The sequence below is a fragment of the Prionailurus viverrinus genome, unplaced genomic scaffold (genome assembly GCF_022837055.1).
Source record: "Prionailurus viverrinus isolate Anna unplaced genomic scaffold, UM_Priviv_1.0 scaffold_62, whole genome shotgun sequence".
In the NCBI taxonomy this organism is placed as follows: Eukaryota; Metazoa; Chordata; class Mammalia; order Carnivora; family Felidae; genus Prionailurus; species Prionailurus viverrinus.
Window position 1 is genome coordinate 331,119 of NW_025927624.1, and position 12,210 is coordinate 343,328.

The following is a 12,210-nucleotide window of genomic DNA, read 5'->3' on the forward strand; positions in this document are numbered from 1 at the left end:
GGTCTTATTCGACAAGGGAAGACACATAAGGGTAGCAGCAGATCTGTCCAAAGAACCTTGGCAGGGCAGAAGGGAGGGGTAGGAAACGGTCAATGTGCTGAATGGGAACATCTGCGGCGAAGAATCCCTTCCCCGGCAAGGCTGTCATTTAGAATAGAAAGAGAGAGAAAGGCTTTCCCAGACACACAAACCCTAATGGAGTTCATGACCACTAAACCAGCCCTACAGGAGATCCTAAGGGGAGACTCTGTGAGGGGAAAGCAGCAGAGACTACAAAGGACCAGAGGCCTCACCAAAAGCATGACACCTTCAGATAACACAATGACACTAAATCCATATGTTTAACTAATCACTCTGAATGTGAATGGGCTCAAGGCCCCAATCAAAAGACACAGGGAATCAGAATGGGTAAAACACAAAACAAAACCAAAGAACAAGATCCATCTATATGTTGTCAACAAGAAACTGATTTTAGACCCCAGGACACCTCCAGATTCAAAGTGAAGGTATGGGCAACCACCTATCATGCTACTAGAAGTCAAAAGAAGGCTGGAGTCGCCACACTTCCACCAGAAAGACTAGATTTTAAACCGGAGACTGTAGGAACAGATTCAGAAGGGCATTGGGTCACAACTAAGGGGTCTATCCATCAAGAGGAGCTAACACTTGCAAATGTTTATGGCCCCAAAGTGAAACGCCCACACATATGAATCGATTAATCACAAACATGATTAAATGTATACATACAAATGCCATGATTGTAGACGACTTTAAGACTCCACTCATGGCAATAGGCGTATCGTCAAGGCAGAAAATCAGTACGGAAACACAGATCCAATGTGTCATTGGACCAGATGTATTCAGATATACATAGATATATATGGGCCTAATATATATGCATTTATATACATGGATATCAACACCGATATGTTAAGATCTTTTCATCCAACGGCAGTAGAACGCACATTCTTCTTAAGTGCACAGAGACCATTCTCCAATGACTCCAAGTGACATCCTGGGTCACAAAACAGCCCTCCACAAATATAAAAGGACTGAGATCATACCTTGCATATTGTCAGATCACAACAACGAGCACTTGCTCATTCTTTCTCTCTCTCCCTCCCTTTCCAAGAGAAATACAAACATTTCAAAAACATTTAGCTCAGCCCCTTCCAAGAGAGAGAAAAACAAGAATAATAAACCTTGTGGGGCAATGAGTCCTGGATGGAAACCACACACAGACAGTAGAATTCCATAACCAATATGTTGACAATGGAGTTGACAGAAAGTGATGTACTAAAAGAACAGACACTAAAAAAATACTTTCTGCAAGGACAAATTAGGGTAGGGGTAAACCATTAAAAAAGAGCCTGGTGCGGGGAACACGTATGTGGCACAGTCAGTTCAGCATCCACCTTCAGCTCATGAGTCATGATCTCACGGCTTGTGGGTTTCAGCCCCACGTTGAGCTCTGTGTTGACAGCTCGGAGCCTGTAGCCTGCTTTGGATTCTGTGTCTCCCTCTGTCTCTGCCCCTACCCCGCTTGCACTCTGTGTCTCTCTCTGTCTCAAAAATAAATAAACTTTAAAAAAATTTTACAAATACCGTAAAAAGCATGGGGGGAGAAGAGGGAAAAAGGAACAAACAAACAAAAAAAACACATGACCAATCAATCAAGCATGAGCTTAAGACAAAAAAGAAAAGGAAAAATGTGAGCTAAAGAAGGTAAGTGGAATCAACATGCATTTTTCAACATGCATTTTTCAACAGGTATATAAGTAGGATTGGGAATATACTATGAACAATAGTCTCTTTTAACCTTTTAAAGATATATGTCTCTATGTGTGTGTGTGTGTGTGTGCATATATATATATATATATATGTGTGTGTCTGTATGTGTACATATATATGTATACATGTATGTGTGTGTATATATAAGTGTAAATATATATGTGTATGTAAATGTATATTATATCTATATCTATCTCTATCTCTATCTCTATCTCTACCTATCTATCTATCTATCTATCTATATCTATATCCATCCATCTATCTATCTATCTATCTATCTATCTAATATTTATGTAAAAGAGAGGCTTTGATTCACGGTATATCCCTAATAATACTGACTCTTATCACTCTACAGTTATCTGGTTATAAATGCTTTAATAAAGAATTTAATTTTTTTCACTATAAATAAACTCTTCAATTCCTGGCATCTATCGCTTCCGAAAAGCTAGAAATTATTACTAGACTAACAAAAGAACAGAAAAAGGGAGGTTCCTAACACGTCAACATTCACTATGGAGAAAGAATTGGGAATGAGAATTCTAGGAAGATATGGGAACCCTCAAAGGATGTGTGTAATGCGACACAGATGGGGTTACACAAGCAAAGGCTGAGGACTTTTTCTCTGCAATGTTAAGCTCACAATAGGAGGATACTAAAAATATACTGTAACCTTCTTTCTTATGTAACTCCTGATTTCCTCAATAGAATTCATTTGCGTTTATACATGTTAGACACTAAAACGGAATATAAACTGAAGCCTGACATTTAAATTCACATATTTAATTGTGATATATCATGCGTATTTTGTTACTTTTCAAACTCCATTCTACGGAATTCCATTTCCCTACTCATTTATTCACATTCAAAAACCATGACATTGCTTCTTCCAAGCAAGACGTTATTCTAGGAGCTCGAGGACTCAAACAAGTGTGTTTCCTAACCTCCAGGAGCTTATCATGACTGAGGGGCTTTGAAATGAATACTGAAATAAATATCAGATGTCTGAAGCTTTAAATTTTAGAATCTGACACAAGGACTGGGAGGAGATAGTGTTCAAAGCTAGAATAGGAAAGATTTCTGAAATCAGAAAGTTGACAACTTGGCTATGAAGAGCCTCTGCTCATAGAGCTACTCTTTTCAGCAAAATACGTATTCTTCGGGGAGATGCACCATTTTAACTTACTCTTCATGCAGTTATTTGAAAACTACAGGAGAACAGCTTTGTAAGGTAAATGTTGAGAAATAATGTAAACATCTAAATTTCTACCTTTTGTAATATTATTTTAGTCTAAATGTAGAACAAAGGATAGAGCCAAAGGAAAATCCTGTATGTCACTAAAATAAAACTTGCCCTGGGCAGGGTGGGGGGGGACCTGCAATAGATTATTGGACCCAATCAGGTTTCATTTGGGCATGAGTATTATCAGACATGTTACTATCACAGTGAGAATCCTTATCCTTAAGCAAATGTCATATTGCCTCCATGATGGGAAAGCTTTTCCCAATATAATATGACGGTCATTATATATTTTCCAGCCCATTCTTTTATCAGCCTCCACCTGTAGGATTTACCAAAGTACAACAAAACAAAACAAAACATTCAACGTGTCATGTATCTGTAAAGTGGTTTGTTCTTGCTAACTTTCCATGGCACACATAAAATGATGATACACAGGCTCCTCTTAAATGTTCAGAGTAAATAAGGGAGAAAACTCAATTCAGAGCAGGAAAGTGAGTTTCACAGGAGGGTACTTTACCTTGGTCCCAAAATCTAAGACTTGGCTAGATGATGTAGACCATGAATCATCAGGACCAGGTTTGTCGGAAAGCCTTTAGAGCAAAAAAAAATAAAAGAAAAACATGTTCATTCATTTAACAACACAATTTAAAAAAGTTAAGGGAAAGGTCGCCTATCTGTTTATTGCACGAAGTTTCTTGGTATCATTAAAATTGGCCTCTGGTTTTTTCATTAAGTTTTATTTTAATGCCAGTAATAGCAACATCCAGAGTTATCTTAGTTTAAGTTGTACAATATAGTGATTCACCAACTCCATACTCACCCCGTGCTCATCATGACAAGGGCACTCCTTCATCCCCATCATCTCTTTCACCCCTCCCACCACTCACCTCCACTCCGCAACCAGCCGTTTCTTCTCTGCAGTGAAGAGCCTATTTCTTGGTTTCTCTCCCCTTTTCTTTCCTCCCTTTGCTCGTTTGTTGTTTCTTAAGTGCTACATGAGTAAAATCATATGGCATTTGTCTTTCCCTGACTTTGCTTACCATACTACACTCAGGCTCCATCCAGGTGATTGCAAACGGCAAGATTTCATTGTTTTATGATTGAGTAATATTACCGTGTGTGTGTGTGTGTGTGTGTGTGTGTGTGTGTGTGTATGGGTATACATATACACACACACATACATTCATATAGGGCTTCGTCTTGGTTCACTCAGCTGTCAATGGACGCTTGCGCTGGGTGTTGGAAATAATGCTGCAATAAACACAGGAGTGTGTGTGTCCCGTGGAATTCGTGTTTTTGTATTCTCTTGGGTAGTATCCAGGAGTGCAATTACTGCATCATAGGAGAGTTCTGGTTTTAATTTTGTGAGGAACCTCCATACTGTTTTCCACAGGGCCCGCCCCCATTTGCATTTCCTCCATCGGTGCAAGAGGTTTCCTTTGTCTCCACATCCTCGCAAACACTTGCTTCTTGTGTCTTGGAGTGTAGCCATTCTGACAGGTGTGACGTAGTATCTCGTTGTAGTTTGGGGGAGCATCTTTTCATGTGTCTGTTGACCATCTGTATGTTGTCTTTGGAAAAGTGTCTGGTTATGTCTACTGCTCATTTGTAAACTGGGCTTTTTTGGAGGGGGGTGATGTTGACATGTATCCATTTTTTAGACATTGTGGATACTAACCCTTTACTGGATTTGCAAAACATTTCCAAATTCGTTCTCCCATTCCAGAGGTTGCCTTTCAGTTTTGACGGTTTCCTTCACTGTGCAAAAGCTTCGTAGGTTGATATAGCCCCCAAACTTTATTCTTGCTTTATTTCCCTTGGCTCAAGAGACATAACTAGTAAAATGTGGCTACAGCCAAAGTCAGAGAAATGATGGCCTGTGCTCTCTTCAAGGATTTTTTTTTATGGTTTCAAGTCTCACACTTAGGTGTTTAATTCATTCTGAGTTTATTTGTGTGTATGGTACAGAAATTGGTCCAGGTTCATTCTTTGGCATGTGGCTTGTCCAGTTTTCCCAACACCATTTGGTGAAGAGAATGCCTTTTCCCCACTGGATAGTCGTTCCTGTTTGTAGAAGATGAACTGACCATACAGTGGTGGATTGATGTCTGGGTTTGCGGTTCTATTCCACTGAGCTATAAGGCTATTTTGTACGCCAGTACCCACCATACTGTTTGGATTACTACAGCTTTGGAATAGAACTTGAAAGCTGAGATTGCGATACCTCCAGGGTTCCTCGTTTTCAATATTGCTTTGGCCGTTCAAGGTCTTTTGTGGTTCTATACAACGTGTAGGCTTGTTTGTCTAACTCTGTGACAAATGCTGTTGGTATGGTGACAGGGATTGCATGACATCTGTAGATGGCTTTGGGTAGTGTAGACACTTTAAAAATATGTATTCTTCCCATCTTTGAGCATCGGATGCCTTTCTCTTTCTTTCCGTCACCTTCAATTTCTTTCATCAGTGTTTTACGCTTTCCAGAGTACAGGGCTTTCACAATTTGGACCCTGTTTTAAAAAAAGCTTTCTGTTCTCTATTTGGCCTCGACCTCTCCTACCCTGTGAAATCTCCAGGAAAGACCCAGTCTGAGTTTCCATAACCAAATGTGACAGGCAGACAATGCTCTGAAATGGTTGAAAATGAAATGTATAAACGTTACCACAATGACTTCTCACCTCACATCTGTCAGAATGGCTCAGTTTCAACACACAAGAAACAACAAGGGTTGCTCAGGGTGTGGAGGAAAAACAACCCTTGTGCACCGGTCATGGGATATAAATTGGTATCGCCACAGTGAAAGCCACTATGGAGGGGCCTCAATGAATTTAAAACACAAATACCACAGGATCCAGTTATTCCACTACTGGGTATTTATTTACCCAAGGGAAAGGGAAGTACTAATTTGAAAAGATATATGCACCCCTATCTATATTATAGCATTATTTACAATAGACAAGATATGGAAGCAACCCAAGTGTCCACCAATACATGAAGACACCACACACACACACGCAGACACACACACACACACACACACACACACACAGACATGCACACACTGAAATATTACGCAGCTCTAAATGAGAATGAGATGCTGCCATCTGCAACATCATGGATGTACCTAGATGGTATGAGGGTAAGTGAAATAAGTCAGACAGAGAAAGACAAATCCTATATGATTTCACTTCTGTGTAGAATGTAAAAAGGGGAATAAATGAACAAACAGAGCAAAAGCAGAAACAGACCCATAAATGCAGAGATTTGACTCTTGCCAGAAGGGAGGGGAGGTGGGGGGATGGACAAAGTGGGGGAAGGGGAGAGGGGAGTTCAGGGTTCCAGTTATAGAATGAATAAATCACAAGGCTCAAAGGTACAGCATAGGGAATCTAGCCAGTGGTATCGTAATAGCATCATACATTAACAGATGGGAGCTACGCTTATGGCGATCACGGTGAAACATCCAGAGTTGTTGCATCACATATTACCTTGTGTGTCAGGTAGACCTCCGTTTAAGTAAACGTATCAAAGTTTCGGTTTCTATGTTATGAGTGGTAGTACTAACTAGAGATGGAAAGAGTCAAAGTTCCCAAGGCCAACTTTGTTCCCACACTGGTCTTGCCTTATTTAGGTCCATAATAACTAGCAAGACATTCCAAGCCTTCAGGGGCATTCAGCTACCCAAGGACAGAGACTGTGATCAAAATGGTCCTGGTAGTTGTGCCTCTGTTTCTCTATACGCTGCCTGACTATTTTCTTCCCTATGAGCTCCCACTCCTATATCACTCTTCGGCACGGTTCTGTGGCATCCCCCAACCTTTCAATCTTTAGCCTATGAAGCCACACACACCTACAACAAGGATGGGCTCAAATGACCGAGGGTAGGAACCATGTCCTGCTCCTGGAGAACAAGCTAACTGGCAGTCTCAGTCATCCACACAGTCACCTCAACATAGGCATGTTATCACCGATCCAGATGAAGCTCCCTTACTGATTTGACAAGTCAGTCCTACCCCTGCCCAGCCCTACAAGTACATGGGAAGGGCATCACAGATTTAGGAAAAGAGGTGGAGTGAGGAGACAGCTTGCCTTGGGCCATACATCCCTGATGTTCGGAATCTCCACCCCCCACCCCCAATTCCTTGAGAGGATCTAAGCTATCCTCCCTCAGTTGGGGTGGAAGTAGGGGATATCATATTTCTATTTGCTGTAAACAGACTCTTCCCAGCTGCTCAAATGATTTTTAATCTCTCTCATCAGAAAAGCTGAGGTATGCTCGCACCTTCAATGAAACCAACGCACACAAAAGCAGAAACCTGGTCACGACCCTCTTGAACTCTCTATTTGAATATGCCTTTCTAAACAACTCCCCTAATCCTGGGTCCTTCGTTCTTGTCATTCACCTTTATCTCACTTGGCATAAACCCCCATATTCTGACATCTTTTCTCAAACTCGTATTCCTAACCAACTCAGTGTTGTTCTCCTTGAAACCTGGTCTCCTCTGCTAAGTCGATTCTTACCCTCCTGCACTGTATTCATTAGACCAACTCCCCAGCTTTCTATTTTTAAAACAGTTGCCTGCAAGATGAAGACAAAAAGAAGGAAGAAAGGAAAGAAAGAAAGAAAAAAAGAAAACCAGAATTTAAATCGCATTTCTGTCACTTATCATATCCAAATAGGTCACTTCAATCTCTTTTGAGTTTCAAATTCTACAGGGAAACAACCATCGGGCAAGGAGCTGAAACATAGGTTGACGTACAAGAGGGTGTTTTCAGGAATTAATGTCTGTGGTTCCGTAAGTCTTGAGACCCTAAGTGCTTTTGATTTGGCCTCTAGAAGAACGGAGAGTCCCTCGCTGGCCGAAGTGGGGAAATTTTTGGAAAAAAAAAAAAAGAAGAAGAAATAGCAAGGAAACCAGAGAAGAAAGTCAAAAGGCAAAAACAGAGTACAAAAAGTCATGGGGAAAAAAAATCTGCAAAAAAACCCAAAAAGCTTCCTAGAACTAGACAAGGGTACTAGCCCAAAGGGAAACCAGCCTGGGAACTTAGGCAACAGAGAATCATATAGCAATATCCTCAAAATAGAGAGTGAGTTTAATTAACGTAACATGGTCTACAACTAGATATCCTTCTTTTACAGAAACCTCATTTGTCTCAAGAAGAGGGGACATCACTACGTCTAAGGACTTGCCTGACGACATCTTGCTTATTATGTAAAAGCCTTGACACCATGGCCATAGCTGACATCCACCCTAAAATCTCGGATGGTAAAAACAAGGGACGAGTTACCACTGCACTAATGACTTGTGTTAGCACTAGTGGTCAAATACATGAGGCCAAATGCTTGGACTAACCTGGGTTCTTAAGCAAACCCTAAATTCGTGTTCCGACATCATTATCTTTGACATTCTGAGTTGATCTGCCCTAGGATCTGTATCTTCATCTCCGTGCTGCTGAGGAACCAGAGAATGGATGCGGAAGCTTCAAGGGCTGACGGGCAAAGCCCCTCAGCTACCCGTTAACTATGGAAGCATGGTCGAGTCATCAACCTCCCTGAACCACAGTTGCCAAAGTAATAAAAAGTAGGCTACAATAACACAGCTACTTTGCAAAGCTGTACAATGACTATATAACTGAACAGATGGTACCCATAGGATATAGTGTCTGGTCCAGCGTAGAACACGCAACAACTGGTTTTGTTCTCTGCGTTCCCTTAGGAGACACATAATTTTCAGTTCATTCATTCCCTTTCCTTTCCTTTCATTATCCGTTTCATTTCATTTCATTCCTTTATACTTTGAGAGTGAGTGCACACAGAAATCGGGAAACATATCCCAAGGAGGCTGTCAGCGCAAACCCCGGCGTGGGGCTTGAACTCACGAACCTGAGTTGAAGTCAAGAGTCACACCCTTAACCGACTGAGCCACCCGGGTGCCCCAGCAAATGTCAGTTTTACAAATCCATAAAAATCCTACCTGGCTATAGAATCTTCCTCAGCATTCTTATCTGCTCCTAAAGAAGAAAGCAAAATACATGTTAAATCAACAATCGAAAAAATAGAGGAAATTACAAGTGTACGGCTTACGATTTGTGAAAAAGTATTGCTTTGGGACCACACCTGGAAACCACACTACACTGAATGGTAATTATACCATTCGTAGGCTTAAAGCACTAAGAAATCTTACTTTCTCCTCTATATTGACCAAAAGCAAGAATGGGTTTTATCAGAATTTGACACCTACAGGGGAACTGATGTTTACAATGGCCATCACTGACCGACTCTATGGCACTGGAGGCAACTGGTAGCGTTAGGAGAATGATTATCATGAGCGGCCAATGTCAGACTGAAACTAGCATGATTTTTCTGGACTTCCACTCCTAGAGGAGTTGAAAGAGAGTATCTTTATTTTGCGGGAACACGGCAGAACTTCCCCAGCTCTTCAGCAGACACTCCTCAGTCTTAGGAGGAAACACCCCCTCACAACGTGTGCTCTATAGCCATTGTACTTTGCAGCATGGCCAAACCATAGCAAACAGACTCTCCCTGGCCTTATTTCCACTGGCAAGGCAAGAAGGAAAGATTTGGCATTCCTGTTTGATATCGTTCTAACCTCTTGAGGCTGTCTCCTTCCATTGCTAGAGAGTCTATCTAGACCCACCGCACATCACAGAGGAGGAGGATCCCAATGTGAGTGCTCTGTAGTGGTTCATGATGTCATTTTTCTCAACCCTCCCCATTAGGTGACACACATCTAGAGAAATCATACTTTTTTTCATGGGAGGCAGAGGCCAGCAGATCCTCTACTGATGAGCAACTAAACGAAACAAAGGGCAAAGAATAGCTTGAATGCCTACATTCAATTACCAGGATATTTTCACTTTCTAAACATTCAAAGACATCCACTCTATGATTCTAACTATATGACACCTGGAGAGAGCAAGGCTCTGGAGCTAAGGGTTGGGGTGAACGTAGGGATAAACGGGCACAGCACAGAGGACTTTTAAGGCAGTGCAACTCTTTCACACGATACCACAAAGGTGGATTCACATCATTACACATTTGTTAAAACTCATAGAATGTATAACACCAAGGCTGAACACTAATGCACATTAGACACTTGGCCTCCAAATGAACAGTTCGTGTCCGTAGAAAGTGCACCACTGTCGTCAGGGTGCCTGGGTGGCTCAGTTGCTTCAGCGTCCAACTCTGGATCTGAGCTCAGGTCATGATCTCACCGTTCATGGGATCAAGTCCTGCATCAGGCTCTGTGCTGACAGCACAGGATTCTTTCCCCCCTCTCCCTCTGCCCCTTGGCTGCTCACACGCATGCATGCTCTCTCGCTCAAAACTAAACCAAGGAACTGAAAAAAAAAATCCTACTAAAAATGGACCACTGTCGTGCCAGATGTTAACAGCAGGGGAGGCTAGGCGTGTACGGGAGCGCGGTATGGTATATGGGGTCTCTCTGTACTTCCTATTATATTTTGCTGTGAACTTAAAACTGATGTCAAAAATCAGGCTTATTAAATGTATGAAACAACAAAAACAACAAAATATGGTATCCATTGAAGCTACTCTTAGCATATACTAACTCATGATACAGTCACCTTGAACATTAAAATAGAGATCAAAGTAACACAATAGGGTACTGACTCCCATTTGGAAGTATATGAAAATGCATAAACAAAACACAAAAATACAACAGTTATTTGTATACTTAGGCAAGAAAACAATTGATGAATATGATCCGAAATCTTATACCTACAAACAGGGGTTCAGCACCATAGGAATCAAACCTGGGTTTTCCAGATAATTAAGAGATTTTCATTCTAATTTTAAATCAAAAATCATTATGTTGATCACACCTAAGAATCATAATGAAAGCTTAATCACATAAAAAAATAAAAAGATGATAATGACCTAATATTGCCCTAGTACTTTTTACACAAATACCTACTTCATATGGATGATGAAACTGAAACCAGTACCATGGTAACCGTCATGTTACTTGCTAGTAAAACAAAATTTGAAGACACCACCAAAAATGACGTCAGGGCTATAATTCCTATGCAGAACAGATTTCACCCAGCAGGCCGAAGATGGCTACCCTCAGAACATCCTACTTGAATGACTGGCCCTTGGCTGTTCCCTGGGATCTTGGATTTAAGGAGGGTTCCCACCATTCCCTAGCTGGTTAAGAGTGGTTCACTGTGCCTAAGTGCTGCTACACTCAATGTGCTTAAGGCCGTACACTTGATTTCCTTTCTGGAAACCTGGAACTTGGGGACATGCTAAGGAGAAGATGCCTATGTGATTAGCATTTGATGAAAACCTCGGGCACTGAGTATCCATAAGCCTCGTACTGGCCCACAACATTTCACTTGTGCTGTCCTAATTTCATGCTGGAGGAATTTAGCACATCCTGCCAACTCCATAGAGAAAGGATTCCTGGAAGCCTTCGCTTGGTTTCCTCTGGCCTTTCACCCCGTGCACCATTGCTCGGTGCTGATTGGCCTTTCTAGCCTGTCCCCATACCAATCCACACGCATGACTACAACTATATGCGGAGTCCTGTGACCTCTTCTAGTGAATCATCAAATCTGGGTGTCACTGGGATGCCTCTAACACAACTGCACTTTGTGAAATTTTATTATTTGGGTTGATGTCTTACACGTGGTTACAGTCAGAAGGTTATGTCACAGAATACCTTTCCTGGAATCTCTTTTCTTGGTATTTGACTTGAAAATTCCTACATCCCTATATATCCATTTGAAGAAAGGTTTAAAAGGAATATATGAAATCAGTCAGAAAGTGTGAAACAAGCAACAATCTTATTTTACTCCGAAACGAGAGAGAGAGAGAGAGAGAGAGAGAGAGAGAGCAAATCCTGGTGATTGCCCCTATGTTCTACCATATAAAAGTTCTCTGAAAGATGAAAAATCAGTTAATTTTCTCCAACTCCCTAGGACTTAGTTCATTTTTCTGGCAGATAGGAATCAAAGAAGTAACAGGGATCATTCTACAACAACCAGAACTGTCAGACAGAATATGAAAACATACTACTGATTATAGTGTGCTTTTGTTTCTTTTCCTTATTTTCCCAGAACATTAAAAATATAGTTCACCTATTAAAGGCAGTTATTGCCAAAGTAATCAAAAGTCACAAATATGGCATCCAAAA

General features: G+C 41.1%; 1 protein-coding gene across 1 annotated transcript in view; it reads right to left on the reverse strand.

The window, feature by feature from the left end:
* The window catches only part of LOC125159788 (ankyrin repeat domain-containing protein 26-like), a 708,468-nt gene that overhangs the window by 100,185 nt on the left and 596,073 nt on the right, over window positions 1-12,210 (reverse strand). The window contains exons 38-39 of the mRNA XM_047848410.1: window positions 9,004-9,040; window positions 3,549-3,621 (exon numbers count right to left, since the gene is read on the reverse strand). Of these exons, the coding sequence (XP_047704366.1) occupies window positions 3,549-3,621; window positions 9,004-9,040 (110 nt within the window). The remainder of the gene's footprint in view (window positions 1-3,548; window positions 3,622-9,003; window positions 9,041-12,210) is intronic.